The sequence below is a fragment of the Arachis hypogaea genome, chromosome 10 (assembly GCF_003086295.3).
Source record: "Arachis hypogaea cultivar Tifrunner chromosome 10, arahy.Tifrunner.gnm2.J5K5, whole genome shotgun sequence".
Lineage (NCBI taxonomy): Eukaryota > Viridiplantae > Streptophyta > Magnoliopsida > Fabales > Fabaceae > Arachis > Arachis hypogaea.
The window spans coordinates 113,141,109-113,162,211 of NC_092045.1; the positions used below are offsets into that span (position 1 = coordinate 113,141,109).

Sequence of the window (21,103 nt, forward strand, 5' to 3'; positions counted from 1 at the left end):
AAGAGAAAACATGTATAAAAATCTTGGTGTTAGGCATCTTTTTTTCTTTGGTCCTTTCATGAAAGGCATGAATATATTGTCAGGTCTTTTCTCCACACCCACTAGAAAAGGAAAGGGTTATCTTGGTGGGAAATGATTCAGCATATGTCACCAAGGTTATGACTTATGAAGCAAATGCAGTGATAAAAAGTTTTGAAAGAATGATAAAGGTGTTGCATTACTGCCCTAGTGGAGAAGATGGTATCCAAAATGGCTTGTCATTTCATTTTAGGTCTTGATTTTTGGTAGATCTTTCTTTATTTAAGTGCCACAAAACACATATCACAGTCAACAACTTATCATTTAAGCCAAGATTGTGGTCCAACATTAACTAAAATCTGAAGACCATCACATCCATATTGCTAATCTTTATTTATTTTGGTCCTGATTGAACTACCAACATTCAGATCTTATTAATAAGAACTTGTCTAATCCAACTTGATTTAACTGAAATTCCATTAAAGGAGTAAAAGTCTCCCAACTATATGAAATTGATGCCTTTATAGTATAAAACTTTAATAAAATGGAGGATGCACGTAAGTTTTTATAATCCCTATTTTTTATTGTATTTATTAATATATAGAATTATAGACTGGAATACTTTATTGTAAACTTTATTGGCTGTGCTGAGCCTTACAAATCCCCTTTCAGCTTTTCCTTTATATCCAAACTTTTTGCTATACAGTGATTTACAATCAGCTGGAGCAAAACCATCGTCCATTTGACCAATGAAGGAAAAGGAGGGGGAAAAAAAAAAGAAGAAAAAGAAGAGGGGGGAGACCAAATCTGAAGATCAAGCTGGTATTTTACCGAAACAAAGTATCTTTATGATTACATTTAGATCAAACGATTGATTTTACATGACATTCAATTCATTACAGCTGAATTATGGAACAATTAAATAAGCAAAGAAAGCATAAATCTCACATTAATACATTCATTTAGATTTAGAATTCATTACCTGAGGAATTGGAATTAGATTACCCGCCACGTTTATACTTAAAAGAAAAATTTATTCTTCTGGATACTGTGTTGTGTACAAACACTACCAAACTAACCCCTTTCTTCTCCTAAACCTATCAACATGGTCTGTGCTCATTCGTGATTTTTCTGGTTGGTTTGATTTTTTCGACTTCTCGAGGCGGCTATCTAAACTGTTTCTCGAAGCTTCTGGAAGATCTTTACTAAGCTCAGATGCATTCGAAGTTCCAGATACGACTTCATTGCTAGCTGTGGTTTGGTCATTGGTTTGTACTACTGTATCCTTTTTAGAACCATTTGATGTTCCTTTAGATTTTCCAACTGTCTGTACAAATTTCTTTAGATGTTTAATGAATTCTGGGTAAAGCTCAAGATTACAATGCCCACCACCACTTACCCACAAGGGTTCATACTTTTCCTTGCAAAGCTCCCAGAGCTGTTTCCCATGGGATACATCCACGACTTCGTCGGCTGTCCCCTGAACATGAAAGAATGATCACCATCACTATTAACTACGAAAGAAATATTTGTATGCTCTTAAAACAAATTTAATGTATATTCCATACACAGCTGTAAACACTTCCTTCCATTCATAATATAGAAACTACATAGAACATAAAGAAATGGGTGATTGTAACTGGTCTTCTTGATAAAACAAGTAATTTGAAGTTTACATTCAAACGCATTTAGCATAAAACCTTTCATACTATTAGTAACAAGAAATATTAAGGTTTTTCATGTGTGCCTAGTTAATTGTCTCTTTAAAAAAATGAAACACCATTTAGATACTAATCGTGTAAAATGCTTATGACTTTATAAGTTAACAAATGTTATCAAATTATTCAATTCATAAATCTAGGTCCTCATATCATGTTTATGACTTTACAAGTAAACTCCTACAACTGAGTTTATGAGCTAAACATTACAATCCGAGTTTACCAAACCTACACAAATTTAAGTTAATTCTCGAGTTTGATCACCTTGATTAGCACAAATATAAGTATTGAACTAATCAATAGTGAAACATGCGACTAAACCAAACACTCACCTTATTGCAATAAGAATTCCTTTTTAAGAAGAGCTAGCTACAATAACAACCAAGGCTCGGATTTTTGGCATTTAACATAACTACAGGATAGAGAATGACTTACATGTATAACCAAAACTGGACATTTGACCAGACCAATCTTGTCAATATTCTGGATAGAAAAAAACAAATTGCATAAAGTCCCCATATATATTGAATGAAACAAATTGGAGTACAATCACGGAGAAAACTCTACCTTGTAAATATCAAACCAGTATGTCCGTTTTACCGGGTACAACACTCTCAGCCCTGACAAAATTGGACTATGCAAGACAACACCTCTTAACTCTGGTAACCGTGAAGCCAGATCAAGTGTGGGACCACTACCAACAGATTGGCCATACAGTATCAACTGCTCATCTTTCACTCCATATTGCTCTTTTAGGCATTTATATGCAGCATCAATATCTGCATATGTATTATATTCAGTTGGCTGCTTCAACAGACAAAAAGGGTAATTGTCAAATTACAAAACAATATTTAACTCCACAACAACCATCATCTTCAATAGAACGAGTTATGAAATCTTAATTGTGACAAAACCATACTTACACAGTTCAAGAAGTGTTTTCTTTCTTTCTTTCTTTCTTTTTGGTCTATGTGTCTGTTTTTCTTTTCTTTTTTTTTTTGTGTTGTTGTTTTTTTTTGGGGGGGGGGGGGGTCAACCAAGAATAGTATGATTCTTTCTATGAAAGGGAAAAAAATATGAAGGATATTATTAGCATTTTTGTTATGTTAGCATTTAGCAGCCATTAAAAATACTGGTATCCACATAAATACTAGTATAAACAAGAGTAAATGTTATGTCAATATACCGGATTAGTATATCAATCTAATATAAGAATGTAAGAACATATACATGTAACCAATACTAACCTATTGAACAAATATTGGTTACTATAACGAAAATGCAAACACAGAAGCATCATGCTAATACTGATACATGTATTTAGATCTATTAGTCAATTACACTACATTGAACTAACATATAAGTGGTTTAATTACTTAAGAAAAGTAGGAAAACTATACCTTGAAACCTAGCTGTTGAAAGAGAAGAATCAATCTCCTTAAATACAACATCAATCATTCCATACTACTTCATATGGGAGTATGTGTATCCCATAATACCGAAAACACTACCAAATGGCTATAGTTTATATACAAAGGTTTTTGTATTTGAAGTAGCAATTCTGAAACCTAGGGTTTTATAAACCTAAATTTCATAAATCAATATTTTAAATAGTTTTCTAAGACAACTTATCCAAATAAGGGTAGGTTTGGTATTCATTGCTCATTGAGTGGGTGCTTGTACTTATCAAAACAAATTGGCATTTTATGTTTGGTAATGAAAAAGTTCGAATTATTTTGGAATAGCATAAACAATTTTAAATTTTGAATAAATTTAAATAATTAGCTAGCACCGGAAAAAGTAATGGAACTATTAAGCTAATGGGTAATGTTAAAATGTCGAGGAATTGATTTAAGTCCCCCCCCCCCCCCCAAAAAAACAAAAAAAAAAAAGGCACCCACACATTTTTTTTTCTCAATATTTTCATGGAATGCTGTGTTATATTCCCTTTGGCTAAAATTGTTTGTGCTTTGTGAAAATGATTTGCTTAAAGAAGACATTTCCAATATGTAAAAATATACCTCATTCTTTAAATGTAGGCATGTTGTAAAAATATCATATAATACTATCATATCTCTCAAGTCCTATAAATTTAGTAAAATCATAGTCATATAACAATACTATTAAAAACACCTTTATGTTTTTCATGGCCATAATTTCTAAGCACATATGATCAAAACACCATACAATACTATTAGAAACACCACTTTAATTTATGTTTTGGTTCTAGCCAATAATTTCTAAATATATATGACGACAAGAACTCAGTCTTGGGGTCTATTTGGTTAAACTTAGAAGAGTAGTAAAACTGAAAGTAAGAGCAAAAATAGAAAGAACATAGGTAAAAGCTAGAGTAAAAGAATGTTTTGCATTTGGAGATAATTACACACGTACTTTTTAACAAACTAAAATTGTTCAAGTGTTTGGATGTCATAAACATGGAAGTAGTTCTTCTTGTAAAATTTCAACTAAGTATATGGAGATAGGGTGAAAATGAGGGTAGGAAGAGAGTAATAGTTAAAAATTTTTAAAGATAAATTTGAAATTCTAAAAGGAGAGTGTTTGGTAAATATTCAGGAAACAACATTCTCTCTCCTACATCCTCTACTTCTGGGAAAAGTAACTCCCTACCCACTCAAAAATTACAGATTGGTCATTTATACTACTTTCTTCTTAGAAGTATAAATAAACAATCCAAAATTTATCAGTACTTCTTTTATAATTATTGAGTAAAGAGAATTTCTTTTTTTAATTTAAAAAAAAAAAACTTTTTACTCTCTTAAATAGTACAAACAAGTGGCCCTCTCTTAATCAAGTGCCAAGAGTTTGATTCTCACCTTGGGCATGGATAAACTTCAAAATCTGGACTAGCTGTCCCAACCATTGAGATGCTAACAAGCCAGTAAGGGATTGGCCTAATTGTGGACCCCCAAAAAAAGAACAATCACATGCATGGATCCTTCTGTGCTTTTGGCTACATGGATCCTGTTCTAATTTATAAACCATGACTATATTCAAATTATTAAACTGCAAATCCATTTTGGCAGTGTTATTTAGTTTTTTCTTGGTGTCCTCTATCTTTATCTATTATGACACCCTCCATCAAATACACTCTCCTCATTAACAAGGTTTTCGCATCCTTCTACACACATGAACAAAATGAGAGTGGTAACTGGTAACATCCACTCCCTAATAAGTGCTACTCCAACTTATCCTATTTTAGCTTAGTGTACCCACTTAGCTATTGAAACTGTACCTGTATCCACTCTCCTCTAACCTAAAATTACTTCTGTTAAACTTGTATTCTGTGAACTGTTGTACTTGTACATATAGGAACACCATCTACCTCCAGACCTTGAGCTTCATAGCTATAATCCTCTACCTTCCCTCTAATTTCCTCCCTCCCTCCCATCCTCAAATCTCCTATTGGAGAAGACTTCATACTTAGTAAATAATAATAATAAATAAAAAACCCCTTAAATTCTAGCCACAACATGGTTTATGTAACTAAGGATTACTACTTGTAAGGGAAAAATCTATAAAATTGCACCTAGAAAATAATTTATTAATGTTTGCGATTGTTGGGGAAAAACAGCCCACTATTCTCTTATATAGAAGGATGGTTATTCCAAGAAACCAATCCAAAAAGGAATGAGTCTTGTTTATTTATCTCTGTTGGTCATAATTATGATTCTTTTTCAAATTTATTCAATGCACCATATGAACAAAATGGAAAAGAGTTGATGGCAATTTTTACTGTGTATATGAGAAATAACGTGGTTCCTACTTTAATGTGGCTTTCGGATTATCTATACCAAAGATGAATGAGAATACTAACAGCCATTAACATTTGGCACAGTGCCCTTGAGGCCATCACAGTTCATTTTGCACTGCAAATAATCCAAAGGCTGCAACACCAAAAAAAAACTACTATGTGTACAGTAAAAGGGCCGAATGGATTATCATTTCCATTACGCAATTTACTTCAGTGTCCCCACAATAATTGTATTGATTAAATTAACATTCAAATTTGCAAATAGGGAAGGAAGACAAAAGACCTGTTAGAATTAAAAAAAAAAAAAGATGAAATGAAGAAAAACTAAAAAGGGTAAAAAGAGAAGAAAAGCAATATAAAAATTATTATAATAAGTAACGAACCTTTCCAGTTGACTGTCCATAACCAGAGTAATCATAACTGCAGAGAAAATAAAAATAAATAAATAAATTAAAAAAGGTATAAATAAAAGACACTGTTAAATTTCCTTATGTTCACATTTAAAGGAATTCAATAAATAAATACAAAGGTAACTATTTACTGAAAAAATATATACAAAGGAAAATTTGTAGCAAACCAAATGATCTACTGTATGGAATAGCTAACTTGTGAAGAACAAAAAATATTGGACAACATTACAAGCAACACTTAGCTTATTCCATTCATCCTCAGAAACTTCAAAAGCTTATTTTTCTAGTGAAAAGTTTACTCATTAGCAAAACTAACATTAATACTTCCATGAAGTATAAATCAATCTACTCCCTCCTTCGCAACTCTAGGGCCTCTACGGAAAAAGAAGGAAGGAGGGAAAATGAAAAGAAGGGTAAGACAAATACTACCAACAAATACAATACCATGTACAATACAATAAGAAATTATCATAGATGATGGAAATTCGACACAGGAAGATATTTGTAAACTCAATTAATTCATTTATAAACTCAAGCCTAATATATTTATCTACCTCAGTTCATATCCTAACAAGCAAAGGAATAATCTCATCAGAATACAATTTTGCAACAAGATTACAAGAACCACAATTGCCATGTGAAATTGCACCAACGCAAAAGCTCTCTCTCTCTCTCTCTCAAAGAGCCTTTAGATATTTAGTGAGTACAAGAACTAATCACCTCAGGAACTTGTAACTGAAATGGTCTTGTGACTTAACAAATGACAATGACCATAGTTCCTTCATTGTAAAATTCCACAAAAGAACAGAAGTTCCAACGAACTAAATATAAAACCAATCTATACAGTGGGAATTTTCTGAACATTATCGGTTTATGAATTTTTCTATAAAAGATCTCTTTTAGTTAGTTAACAAAGTTCTCAGTTGGGAACATTTTTGCTTGAATCTATTAACAATTTGACAAATAAATTTTTCTAGAGTATATTCCATCAAATGAATCAGTTGCAAGTCATTCAAACTAAATACTAACATCTGAACAATTGAAAACACATTCAAAATGGATAATTTTGGTCCCTAGACTAGATTAAAAAAATGCAGGGAAAAAAAAACTATGCTACCATACTAGTTTGTATTCTACTTCAAAATGGCCACAAAGCACAAATTATGCTTATAAACTCCGCCTCTCCTTTACTATTTGTACGATGTAAATTGATGCCATTTCCTACTAAGGGGGAGACCGAATTCGTGTCAAATTACTGTGGTTCAGGGACAGGAATTAATTTCATTTGTTCACTTCTAACTGACTTATTTGAAGTCATATTCTTTAGAGGAGACAGGAACTGAAGTGATGTCACCTCTTTCATTTATCTGTTTGATTTCTTATTTTCATATCCTATCCTATACTTTTGGGATTCAATTAACAAAATAATTAACAACAGAAACATGATTTTATTTATTTCTTAAATTTTTTTTTCTTATGAACAAGAAAGGATTTAATTCATATACCTTGTAAGTGAAAATAATTTTTTGCACAAATAACAATTATAGATTGACAGAAGCTTTTGACACAACCATCTAACTTAAGAAGTATTATAATTTCAACCTAACTCGGTCCACAGCAATTAAATTCCATTCGAATACATGGAAATGAAATTAAAAAAAAAAAAAAGCAAACAGGAAATTGATGTCAACCCAATGTTTCAAGATCCAAAATGTGGAGGAGTATCTATCTGAATTAATAATTATGCTACGATTTATCCCAACAGGATAAGAATCCATCATCAATAATCCAACATGCCATTAAATAGCTGACTATTCTCCAGAGACAAAATAAACCATTCTCATTTCCATTTAACATCACTGCCCTCATAAAGCCTTTGAAAATTACACATTACCCAAACAGTTGTAAGTCATAACCTTCCTTGAACTGAATCACTTCCCCCATTACCATAACCATCACAATCGCATTATTGTCGATTTCAAACACCTAAAGTGCTAAAAACTAAATTCTAGCTTAATCATACAAGTAAAATAAAACTCATCCAGATACCCATTTTAGCATAATCCACGATACCACCTTCAATACATAAACTATAAGTGGACAATTGATGAACATAACACATCAATTAACTCGGCCACCATTAACACCCATTCCCATTAAAATTACACTCCTAACTACAATAAAACAATAAGTCATTAACATTTTGATAAATAAAAAATTAAAAAAAATAGAACCAACAAGAAGAACAACTTAGTTGACTCAGATGGTCCAATACTCTTCCATTAACCATCTCAAGCCAAGATAGTCAAATCCAGTTGACCTCAAATAATGGTAGTTTTAAGAGGAAAACGAAAAGAAAATAGCAAAATGAAAGACGCCATACTTTAGAAAATAAATAATTAGATTAAGATTAATCAGTGAAAAGAAATCTCAATTAGTAACACGAAAACAATGTGACGTAGTCGTCATGTGCAGCTGGCAATTTTAAAATTAAGATAAATCATGAACACTTGATTAAAGGATCTTAATTAAGTAGCAATGAATAAAATTAAGGAAGAAGAAGAAAAAGGTACCCCATAACATTGAGGCGAAGACGGTTACTCAATTCAACGAAGAGCTCAAACATCTGACCCAAATCGGCGGCATTTCCGTGAGAATAGAGCATAGTGCAAGTTGGCTTATGGTACTTGACATAAACCGCCACGATTTCGTTCCCTCGACGGGTTCTAAGCTTCAAAACGTCGACGTTCTCCTTCTTCGGAACCTCGGGAATATAAAACCGATGAGAAGCACCTCCTTCGCTGGAGGTGTCGGCTACCACCGTGTACGACGGCGGCTGTGGCGGGAAGAACGCGAACTTCGCAGCGATCGAGGAGGTTACTCCGCCCATGGCGGCGACTATTCATATGCCTCTAGACGGCTGTCGGTGACGGTTGTGAGCTGAGATGTAGACACAGAGAAGGAAGTGTGTATGTGTGTAAATAATAATAATAATAATAATAACAATAAAAATAATAATAATGAAATAAATAAATAAATAAATAATAGTAGTAGTAGTGATAGAGTAGTAAACTTTTTGAATTTGAAGCTTATTAGAGAGAAAGAGAGAGAGAGAGTGCGGAAGAAGAGAGAAAGATGAAGAAAGAGACTGTTCATTGTTGGTTTTGTCGAGTGAGGTTTGCTTTTATTGCAACGCTTTCTCTAGACATTGGGACAACTACCTACGTCTGCGGATATATCAATAATGTATTAGTGTATAATGTATTAATAATGTGAATAATTTTTTCAAGAATACAATATCCTAATTTACTTTCTTTCAAACAATACAAAAATTATTTAAAAATGATATAGAAATTTTATAAAAAGTAAATAAAAGTTTTTTTCCAAATAACTCATAACTTAGTCTATTTTATAAAAAATTTATGCGATGGTAAAATTCGTATTTATATACACATATGTGCAAGAAAGTTATAACTTACACAAGATTAAAAATTAACAAATTTAGTCAACTTTATTTCTGCTAAGCTTACTTTTAGTTATGGAAACACCTTAATTGGGAACGCCTATGCAGGAGTTGCGTATTGTCAAAGGCAACGTGCTTTGCCAGTTCAACAAAGGTGGTTTTAGAACAATGATAAAGCCACATCGTAGACGTAGAGTAACAAAATTGTTTGACAGAATAGGTAACATTTTCTAAGCGTAAGATTTTAAATTCATAAAAAAGAAAACTTGTGTATGCATAAATGGACTAATATTTAGTGATTTGGAAGCTATATATTCAGAATTGCCGAGGCAGCAGCATCGTGTAGGAGCGGTGGCCGGAGGAGACAGCCCATTTTCGGTTCTTTACGTCCAAACCGGACCCGATCCGAACCGAACCCGCCACTATTTGAAGCTGATTCCAACCAAAAAGGCAGAAATCAAAATCGCAATTCACAAAGCCACAAGTCAAACCCTAGCGGCCTCTTTCACAGTTTCACTCTTCGAAGTTGACTTTCTATCGCCATTGTTCTGCTACTGCTCAGAAAGTTGCAGAGAGAAGAAGAGAAATGGAAGGGAGTTCAGAGAGGGACCTGATGGAGAAGAAGGAGATCGTGAGGTGACGGAGAAAGAGGAGGAGAAGCTGCCATGTCTAAGCCACTTCCTCTGTCTTGCTCCGCCTCTCTCTCTGCCACGCCGCCCGTAACTGTGCCGTCAGCCTCCGTTTTCTCTCTTCTGTAGTTCTGCTCTGCCCTTGGTCTGTTCTTATCGTTAATTTTTTTTTTACAACTTTATTAATTGAATACTAAAATCAATACCAATATAAAACATATATCAAAAATTGAAAAACAAAATATGTTAAAAAAATAAAATTATACTAATTCAATGAATTATAGTTTAAATAGCATAATATTCTCGTCCTCTTTTAAAAGTTTAGGATTCACATCTCACTCTTAACTTTAAAAAAAAAATACACTCAAAAATAGTATTTATGTTTTTTTTATTGTCCATATTTTTATAAACTTATTTGGATATTGTGAAATTATTAAAAAATATATTTTTAATTAAAAAATTAATTTTAACATATTTGATAAATTTTTAATAATAAAAATAAAAATATTTAAAAATATTCTTTTCAAAGTTATAATTTATATTTTTTAATTTTTATTTAAAAAAATATTTTTGTATAATAAATAAATAAATAAATATTTTTATATTATTATATCCAAATATAATTTATAGATAAATAAATTTTACACGAAATATTTAAATATAATTTTTTTTAAGATCATTTTAGAAAATCACTCGAAAAATTTTTTTTCCTTAAAACTCACCCAAATAAATTCTATATCTATGTCTAAGAAAATTCATTCTTATATTGATAATGTATTTTTTTTTTACAAATTCATATATACATATAACGCCAAAAATATCATATATGATACCCTTATTATTTTAATGTAAATTTAATATATGAAAAGAGTAAATCAAATGCAGAGAGTCCGGAACTATGGACCCTTTTGAGTTTTGATTATTATGTTATTGTTATTGTTATATTAGTATAGGAGCAAAGGACTAAGGTTATTCAACATCGAAATAAGTAAACATTAAGCCATAAACTCATTATTTTTACTTACTTTTTGTTTTTAAAATAGGCTATCTAAATAGAAATACCTAGACAACACTATCAACATTGAATAGCTAGTGATGTTTCAATAGTCTCTCAATTAATTGATTATGTTCCTTGGTTTTTTGCAGAATTCCAAATATTTTTGTTCACAACTATACTGTCAACAATCACATTCAATTAAACAACCTTCCATGGCAGGTAATGGCAATTTGAAGAAAGATCAGAAATACATTAAGGAAATGCTATTTGTCACTATTAATGCAACATAGAAAGCAAGATAAGATACCAAGAAGAAAATTGAAACTTATGAAATAAAATCAATGACCTTGTTTTCTTTGGCTGTGTTTGGTAGTAAAAACTGAGACTGATACTGAGACTATAAAACTAAAATTCAATATTATGTTTGGTGGTTAGAGATTAAAATTTTATTTTTTACATTAATTTAAAATTTTAAAAAATATATATATAAATAAAAGATCAAATAGAATTCAAATATCATATTGTTTACTATTAGAAGATAAATTTATCAGTAGTATGAATCCATTTTCAATAATCTCATTTATCTATATAAAATTATGTTACTTTTAAATATACCACCATAGTTAAATTCATTTTGCTACAAGCTGAAACCAAAATATTTAGCTGTCACACTGCAAAATATATCACAGGTAAGAGAATTACATTATGCCATTAAGCCATTTAGAACATACAACAAATCAAATACTAATAAGTAATAACAACTAGTGGAACCTGCATCAATGCAAAGCATGATTCCTAGACCCAATAAATCATCAACCAATTGATTAGTGGAACCCGCATCAATGTTATCTCATTATAGTAAATATTTAACCAATCAAACACAATTTGCTTGTATATAAGTAACACTGACTAACTAAATGAATATTAGAATTCATTTTTTTTCAAAAAATTAATTTTGAAATGGCGTTTTAGTAAGTGTAATTCACTAATATGGATGATTTGAATGATTTACAATTATATGGAGTGGTTTGTTTTTCATCTTCTACAAAAAACGGGCTCTCAAAATGATGTGAAAAGAAAAATGTTTTATATTACTATAGCTTATACAAATCAGTGCTTCTGATTTATTTTATTTTTTAAACAAACAATCACAACTCGAACTTTCTGCATGGCTTTGCTGAGAGGTAGAAGACAAAATTTTGCAATCTTTGTCCTAGAGCCATACCTGACAATTTATTTTACCATTAATAAACCCTGAAGGGGCATATAAATATATAATAATGGTTTGACAAAGTTTATTATACATAAGATTTTAGTTACAGAGACAAATTATATTTTAAACTTATTTTTTTAAGAATTTAGAATTTAGTATTTTTACTTATTTCTTACATATATTTTAGTATATTTGAATATGAGAGATCAAGCATAGATCTGAATTTTATTTGATTTGTGTTTTTGAAAATAAAAAAAATTAATGTTAAAATTAGATAGTCTGATTTTTATTTTAAAAAAAAATAAAAATAAAAAATACAAATTGAACCTTTCGATTTGTAGTTTATTTTTTCTTTAAATAAATCGGACCTTTTGATTTGTAGTTTATTTTTTTCTTCAAACAAATCGGACCGTCCGATTTGAATAATACCAATAAAAAAATATCATATAAAAAAACACCTAATCTCCCTGTAACAATATATTACACATATATTTAATCAATATAAAAAAAAATTAGCCACAAAAAACGTGGCCTATATCTATGTAATACACTTTTATGATCCATTTTAGGAAATTCTTCCCCTCCATATAATTCAATGAATTAATCTTTGTATGATTTCTATGTCAAAGCATGAAAACAACTGGTAATAAGAAGACAAATAAGTATTTAAAAAAATTACCATAAATTTATAGAACTTTAAAGTTTAAACAAATATATCAAGTAAAATAAGAAATTTTGGGATAAAATAGGTCTCTGAATAATTGCAAGTTTACAACTCTGTTTTATAGGATTGTGAACTAATTTCATTGATTTTGAGATTATTTTGTTTACAAAATTTCTTTTGGACGTTATTTTTGTAGTTTATTCTAATAACGTTTATGATCATGTTGTATATATAAACATAAGTGTCTAGGTCCACCAGTATCTAATTCACAAATTTTTGTATTAAGAACTAGCTACCTAGAACATTTGATATAATGTGGGGCAGTCGACAGTCGTTACTATGAACATGGAGAAATCTATTATGAAGCATAATTTTGACATAATTGAAAACGGTTATGCTACGTGTACATCAAAATCAGTCATCAAACTCATCAAAGTCAATCACGAATATAAAATATATATTAAAAATAAATTAAATTATACATGTATTTATATATAAATATATTGATAGTTAATTTTAGTGATTGATTTTGGTGTAGGAATAGTATTTTGGAATTGAAAATGACAAGACTATATAAATTAGGTAAAATACATGATAGCTAGATGCACTGGAAAGGATCCAAAATAATTCTGATATTCACATGGGAACAGCATTGAAGGAGAAAATCATATAACTGATATTTGACATTTGATTTGATAGGAATAATGAACCTATCATTATATGAAATCGATAATCTATTTTTTGTTGTATTTAATTGTTGGATAGTAACCAAGTTGGGTTGGTCTAGTGGTTAGCTCACTAGTCCGCTTAAGCAAGTGTCGAGAGTTCGAATCCCGCCTTGTGCATGCAGCAATCCATTGGCCAGCGGCAAACCCTTAAATGGAGCTCAGTACCGCGACGGATTAGTTCTTGACCTGCCGGGTTGGGGGATACCGTGGGAAACCAAAAAAAAAATTGTTGGATAGTATTTAAAGTATTTCCATCAATTCTATTTTTACCCGGTAAACGAGTTTACTTATTTAACTAAATTTAGAATAAAGATCTCATAAAAACGAGGATTCGTTGGGAGGAACTAAGTATTGAACCAAATCATGACAAAAAATAAAAAATAATAATAAATAAATAATAAGTATTGAGCCAAATTATTATTTCCCCTTATCTTGTAACACAAGCATATGACATGGAGCATGGTTCCAAGTTCCAACTGGCTAGAATTTGGATCATCAATTCAGCGTCACGACAAGAGTATGAGATTAAAATTAGAAAAATAATATATGAAACTTTAGAGCATTTTTTTATTTTAAAGTTTACAAAATATCATATTAATGTTTCTGAAATTATTTATAAAAAACACTCCCAACATTATTTTATTGGATTTACTGTTAACTCGTCTCTTTTCAATTACCTCTCTGATTTCCAAATAAAAATTTTTGAAATTCTATTATTTAAATATTAAAAAAAATTAGGAAAATGAAATACATGGCACGTGATTTTTAAGAGATAAAATAATACCACATCATATATATGTATGATACGATTTTAATTAATACATAAATACAAGACCTTTTTTTATTATCTTTTTTATATGTTCAGAAAGTGTTCAATGTATAACTAACTTTTAATAGCCAACAGTCCAACATATGATTCTTTTACATCAATTTTAATAGCCCATAAGTCCATAACTCGAACATAGCTCCCTCTTTTCCGCATTGTATGGATGGTTGATATAATAAAATACAAAATATTACTTATATATTAAAATTAACTATCAAAATTAATCATAATGTATTTAGTTGTTTAACTTATTTTTAATATGTATTTTGTATTATAACTTATATTTTATATTTATGATTGATTTTGATAACTAATTTTAATATACACGTAGTATTACTCAATAAACTATATCAATAATAGTATTTATGTCTCAAATAATTTTTGATATTTGTATAAAAGTATAATTGTTATTAATTAATTGTATATTTAAATTAGTTTTTAATTAATAAAATAGAATTTAATTTTAATACGATGTTAATGAAAAAAATTTTATATGTACATCTAATTACGTAATAATTATATTAAAATAAAATTATTTTTTATATTAATCACATAAATTATCATTTAAAAAATAAATGTAATTAGACGAATGTATAAAATATTTTATATTATTAATACATTAAAATTAATTAAACTTAACAAAATAAAGAAAACATGGTTAGTTGTTAAAAAAAAAATTGATCAATATGATAAGATATCTAATAAATAATAGGAGAAATGCTAAAAGGTTAGTAGAATTTATTATTTTTTGTCAATAATTAGCCGAAAATATTTAAAAGTATAAACTAATAGTATGTTGTTGAATTATTAAACTAAAAGAATTAGACTAATAACTAAAAATATTAAAAATAATAATAAATTCTGCTTTACTTTAACTTTTCTCAAATAATAGTATAGGTAAATAAAATACTTCTATCATCTTTTATCAATGAAACAATTTCAATCTCATAGTAATGATTTGAAAGTATTAATACATAACTTTCTACACCAATTATGGCAGTAGAAAATTGGTTTGTACCAATAACAATGTTACCATTGAGAAATGTTATTTGTACACATTAAAAAGCTAAAAACTTGTAGACAAACACAAAATGATGAGAACAAGAAATTGTGTTCCCCACTTATTAAAGACTAGAAATGAAGCAGATAATTTTTCCTTCACACAAACAGTTACAAATGGTGAATCCAAGGTGATGTCTTCAAATCTTGATCATGTGGTAGTATCCAAAGCCAAGATGGTGCTGAGGTTCATTGGATTCATGTACCTAGTAGAAGCATACATTATTTGTTCCACAATAATCTTGTTGGCCTTTTCAGATGGATGAAATGCATCCCAAAACGCATACAAGTCTCTATTTGGGCACAAGTTTGAGAGAGGTGTGCATAGTCCAAGACCATTGTAAGGTCCTTGCCCACAGCATGCTATTTTTGATGTAGTAAATCCTATACAACACAACCTAATTGTCAGAGACTAGCATCACAATGAATTATTACATCACCAAATTGGGATTAAAAAATGTTACATCTATGTGAAAAAATCCGTCACTGTATATTTGTATATAATACATTGTTTTATATGTGTATTTTATATTCTAATATATATTTTATGTAAATAGTTAATTTTTTATATACGTATAATATGATTGATATGAATAATGATTTTGGACAGAATTGTAAAAACATGAAGATGATAAATATTAAAAAAGAAAAAGTATAGGTAGTAATGAAAATACTAAATAATGTGACTAATGGATATATCGGATGTTTAATTCACTAGGTGTGTAGATGATTATCTTAATATTAAGATTTAGGTGGATAATTTAAGGGTGTAGTGTGTTTTTACTTTATTTGGCCAATTTTAGAGCCCATTGTTCACGTTGCTCACAAAAGCCATTGTCTACCTAACAAAGTCTATTAAAAATTTTGAAAAAAACGACAAATAGGTCTATGTCTTTTTAGCTCAAAAATAAATAAATACTTGATTAATTGAAAATACAAAAACATTCCTAATCTTTTAAAATGCGAGACATCTAAGTCCTTTTGGAGACCTATTTGTCTTTATATATTTTAGATGAAATGACATAGATATCTTGCGTTTTAAGATGTAAAGAATATTTTTGTATTCATTTTTATATTTTTAATTAATTAAAAAGTCAATAACTTATTTGTCTTTTTTTTAAAAATTTTAAAAGTAGAAATAGAAATATAATTTTTTTTGTACTTTTTAAATAAGAAGTTAAGGTGCATAAAATGAAAAGTTTGTGTGTTTATTTGAAGAGAGGAAGAGTGATAGATATTGGTAATTACCATATGCTACAGGATTAGTAATGAAGTTAAGGTGCATTTCTGCAGTATTTGCAGCAACAAAAACATCCCTGCCGATTTTACTGTTGAGATCTTGCAACATGCGTTCAAGTTGAGGATTGTAGAGTGAAGAAGCTCGTTGTAATTCAACTGAACATTCTCCATTCCTGCCACGTTGTGCTAATTCCGCAGGAACACACCCTAGTGGACCCGTCCCTGTAACTAGAACTCTTCTAGCTCCCAATTCATATAGTTTCTGAAACAAAAACAAATTTAATATTTCAAATTAAACAATACCAAGCAATGAAGATGTTTTCATCTTAGAGAATCATCGTATAATTTGATATATTTGACTAAATTTTTTAACATAATATTTGTTAATATTTTAGCTTTTTTTTTGTTTTCCACCTGTACCACAGACTATAGATTAATCGGTCATGGATTGGAACTCTATTTAAGAATTTGTTATTGGCCAATAAAGTGAAAACTTAGGTGCAGTCGACTTCACGTGAAGTTGATACCTGAGAGCTGTTAGATGAAAATTTAGTCAAATAAATCAAATCATCTAATGACTTTCAGATATTAACTTGTGAAGTCGACTCCACCTGAATTTTTTACCGTAAAGATATCTTCAGGTGAGTAAATACCGAATATTTTACCTCTAGAAGCTTTCTGTACTCAGAAATGAGAAACTTGACATATTGGGGAAGTGGATACTGTTGGGACCTTACAGAATAAGGCACCAAATAGTAGTTGTTAACGAAATCATTGCCACCCACGGTTATGAGAACAAGTGCTTGATTCACCAAATTTTTTGCCGCTGAAGCACCAATTATACCACTCACTTTCCTCTGGTACTCTTCAAAATGTTCTAGTTGTCTATACATTCTGATTATGTTTACCTGCAAAAAAATTGCATCAACCATTGCCATCTTCAAAATTCAAAAATTAATCGAAATTTATATATTAAGAAATATTTATATCAATATCTACCACAATCTTATTAAATTTTAAATATAATTGTACAAAACACACGGCATGTATTTATTGAAAACAACTTTTATTTTAATTTACAAAATATAACTGTTATACTTTTAAAAAAAATAAAAATTTTACTAAATTGAGTCTAGTTAGACTGTAAATTAAAAATTCTAATTTTCTTATTTCAGATTTTTGTAAGATTTATAATCTAATAATTAAAAAGTTTACATATGGTGAGCATAGATATAGTGTGCATATATATGACACGTTTTTACAGAAATAAAGTAATTAGATAGTAGCCAATGAACTATAACTCAAATAGTATAATTTTTTTGTCTCATCTATAGATTTTAAATTCAAATCTTAATCCTAACTTAAAAAAAAAAAAGTAATTAGATAGTAATAATGAACTGACAAATTGAATTCCAGTGTCGTTAAGGATTCCAATTCCGGCTGATGCGAAATTGGCACCAATTAGGAGCTTCTCTCCTCTCAATTCAGGGCTCAAATATGGCAATACTGACTCCGAACCCAGTCGTTGACCTGCAACAAACAAAAAACAATTTTATTATATATACTATGAATATCAATATCATTAACTTAACTAATTGAACCCAAGATGTTGGATTCTTCATCTTTTTAGTTTCGGTAGTATCTTTTCTGCTCTTATATTTGAGTTTTCTCATTTTTTTTATCTTTACGAGAGTTTAAATTTATAATATAGTATCAAAATTCTATGTTTGAAAAATCTTGAATTTAATCATCGATGGACCCAAATGACAAAAAAAACTATAAAAAAATCAAACAAATCTAAAAAGTCTTGTCCATGTATATCCAAACATAATACTGGACATTACATTAGTCTTTTGTCTATCATATCTAAACACAATACACAAAAGATAATTTTTAGTATTTCTATTCTATTAGAGATATAATTATTCATATTGCCTTCTCCTATCAGGTTAAACTTTTGGTACGAATAGTATCATGACATAAACTATGAGGGAAAAAAAATAGAAAGCAAAACTCAACTGATGAGATCAGGAATGTTGAATCCATTGGAGAAACGTCCACTGGGTCTATGAGTTGGATGATCAATTCCATAAGGAGGAGCATCAGCACGTGCAGTGGTTGCTAAGTAATTGTTGTTTCCACTGTCCACAAGTGAGTCTCCAAACACAAAGAATGCTCTTGCTCTATTATTATTATTATTATTGCTAGGCCTGGATTCTGCTCCATTAACAATGGCACCAATCACCAAAACCAAACTAATAACTGTAATAGTCATCTTCAAAGGAACAAAATTTGATAATCTTGTCATGTTTAAAATGATTTTTTAGTTGGAGTTGTGTATGTATGATTATATATTAAGTACTAGCTAGTGTTACCATTGAAGGATTGGATTTCTATTTTTGGTGTGGATGGAGAAATAATAGGACCATTCAAGTATTTATATATAAACATCTTTTCTTGGATATTTATTTATGCATGCATTTCATCATAATCATACTTGTTTCTGAGGTGGCTTTTCGGTGCTCTTTAAATGTTGCCATTCTCACTTACACGTTGTTTATTAGATAACTTAGATGCTACATGAAACAATTTATTTTAACATTTTTTTTCTTTTCCTTTTAATAAGTGTTCAAGTTACTCCTCAAAATTTTACACTTGAATCAAATTAGTTTCTTAAAATAATTTTTTTTTAAATTAAGAAATATGTTTTCACACTTCGTAAACCGAATTAACTACTATTTTCTACCAAAACAAACAAACACTTTTAATTTGTACATGGCTACGAAGTTTGTGATTTTCAGAAAAACGGTATAATATCATTATTTGTTGAAATATGCATGATGACCAGAAGTTGCATTATCATATTATATTTTAAAAAATAATGATGAATTGTAATTTTAAAATATTAAAAAAGATAATTTTTCGTCGACAAATTCACTTTTCGAAAATTAAAAAAGACAATTCGCCATAAAAAAAAAAGACAATTTGCTGACAACGAAGCGAATAGACAATATGTCGAATTTTAAATTAAAATTTACAATTCACCAAAGACAAATTCTATTTGTTCCCATATTTTTTGAAAATCACCTATAATCTCTATTTTTTGGGATTTTACCTCCCAATAATTCATATGTATGTTTTGTTTTCAACAAACAAATCCTGAAGTTAAATTTTGGAAACTAACTTGATTTAAGTGTAAAATTTGTAAAATTTCAGGGATTAACCTAAATATATTTTTTTTACTCCTTTTCATAAATTAAAAAAAATTGGATAAGTGAATATTTTTCTGCTTTTTAAGTTATATATTTATCAAAGTATATATCACATATCCTTCTTCATAGACGTAATTAGGTACACATAATTGCTAAGAAATGATGGATTAATTAATTTAATTAACAAGCAACTTCAATTCAGAACTGTAAAGCATTGATGTGAGTTTGAATAACTCTTCAAAATCAATGTTTTTAATAAGAACTTCCATAGGTCAGCTCCTGCTACTAATTAATCTTTGAAGCCTTGTGGATTTAATTAGTAACCTTTCTAGTTGATGACTAAAACTCTAACAAGGAATTAATTAATTCTGGAGGGAAATTACGGTGCAATGAATTTGGTAGAGGAAAAGCAAATTAAAGATAAGAGGAGAGTTAATTATTAAGAAGCCAAGCCACTCATTCCAATAATGTTATGAAGGTGTGTTAATTCATCTATATGTCTATGTGATTTAGGGAATGGTGCATGGAAGATGGAAATGATTTAGAACTTTATAAGAATGTGGTCCCTCATCAATTCAAAATTTTTATTTTGTTATTATAGAGGAACTTTTTGGTAGATATATATAATTTATAAATATTTTTTAAGCAATCATTAATAAGCTTAAATACATGTCCTAGTTTTGGCAAGTTAATTGACAAGTTTCTTTTTTACTTATAATTAATTATCAATCTTAGCTTAAATTGTTTCAATATACATAAAGAAACAAAAGGGAGTTCCAAAATGAAAGCATATTTTGAAGTAGGTACTAGCTAGTATTTGAGTCAAGTCATTTAATTAAGGATGAACAACGAATTAGTAGTTGGGATGAATTGAATATGAAATTATGAATAAGCTAATTAAGACACCATTATCGTTCTAGTAGTTTTTGACTGGTCCTAAAATATAAAAGGGACATAAGAAAGAGAATTTATTTCAGCAGCAAGAGCCGAATGAATCGGTGTCTTAGTCTAGCAGCTAGCTACTACTCACCAAACATGTATCTAAAAAGAAAAATGTAACGTTATCTGCATGACTGCATATCTAAACTAAATAAGGTTTCAACTGTTACAGGTCATTAACAAAAAAATTATAAAAAGTATACAAAACTTAAG

General features: G+C 29.5%; 2 protein-coding genes and 1 long non-coding RNA gene across 7 annotated transcripts; 1 reads left to right on the forward strand and 2 right to left on the reverse strand.

Annotated features, from left to right (window-relative positions):
- Positions 1-826: 826 nt before the first annotated feature.
- Positions 827-10,167, reverse strand: LOC112716719 (uncharacterized). 4 transcript variants are annotated; one of them, XM_025768697.3, is made up of 6 exons: positions 9,995-10,167; positions 8,495-8,861; positions 5,895-5,931; positions 2,304-2,540; positions 2,172-2,219; positions 827-1,498 (listed from the first exon to the last, which is right to left on the reverse strand). In XM_025768697.3, the coding sequence occupies exons 2-6, from the start codon at positions 8,809-8,811 to the stop codon at positions 1,085-1,087; spliced, it is 1,053 nt and encodes a 350-aa protein (XP_025624482.1). In that variant the 5' UTR covers positions 8,812-8,861; positions 9,995-10,167; the 3' UTR covers positions 827-1,084. The 4 variants fall into 4 exon arrangements, with proteins under 4 accessions (XP_025624482.1, XP_025624483.1, XP_025624484.1 ...); XM_025768698.2 differs by lacking the exon at positions 9,995-10,167 and adding an exon at positions 9,071-9,415; XM_025768699.2 differs by lacking the exon at positions 9,995-10,167 and adding an exon at positions 8,995-9,073.
- On the forward strand, positions 9,394-11,365 carry LOC140175945 (uncharacterized). Of its 2 annotated transcripts, XR_011867067.1 has the most exons (3): positions 9,394-9,604; positions 9,692-10,158; positions 11,160-11,365. It is a non-coding gene; the product is annotated as an uncharacterized lncRNA (long non-coding RNA). The 2 variants fall into 2 exon arrangements; XR_011867066.1 differs by lacking the exon at positions 11,160-11,365 and having other exon boundaries at positions 9,469-9,604; positions 9,692-10,376.
- A 3,996-nt stretch (positions 11,366-15,361) lies between these two features.
- Positions 15,362-19,170, reverse strand: LOC112716723 (GDSL esterase/lipase At5g33370). Its single transcript, XM_025768705.3, has 5 exons — positions 18,759-19,170; positions 18,142-18,269; positions 17,405-17,647; positions 16,749-17,001; positions 15,362-15,884 (listed from the first exon to the last, which is right to left on the reverse strand). Exons 1-5 carry the CDS (start codon positions 19,045-19,047, stop codon positions 15,652-15,654), a joined length of 1,146 nt encoding a protein of 381 aa, XP_025624490.1. The 5' UTR covers positions 19,048-19,170; the 3' UTR covers positions 15,362-15,651.
- Positions 19,171-21,103: the final 1,933 nt, after the last annotated feature.

Bases quoted from the DNA above. Each gene is read 5' to 3' on its own strand.
- LOC112716719 (XM_025768697.3), bottom strand. From the start codon at position 8,811: ATGGGCGGAGTAACCTCCTCGATCGCTGCGAAGTTCGCGTTCTTCCCG. The intron at 2,541-5,894 runs GTTCGTTACTTA...CTGTTGAAGCAG, and splicing joins ATGGACAGTCAACTGGAAAG to CCAACTGAATATAATACATA. The intron at 2,220-2,303 runs GTAGAGTTTTCT...TTTTCTATCCAG, and splicing joins ACTGGTTTGATATTTACAAG to AATATTGACAAGATTGGTCT.
- LOC112716723 (XM_025768705.3), bottom strand. From the start codon at position 19,047: ATGACAAGATTATCAAATTTTGTTCCTTTGAAGATGACTATTACAGTT. The intron at 18,270-18,758 runs GTTGAGTTTTGC...TGTTTGTTGCAG, and splicing joins CAACATTCCTGATCTCATCA to GTCAACGACTGGGTTCGGAG. The intron at 15,885-16,748 runs GTAATTACCAAT...TGTGTTGTATAG, and splicing joins TACTAATCCTGTAGCATATG to GATTTACTACATCAAAAATA.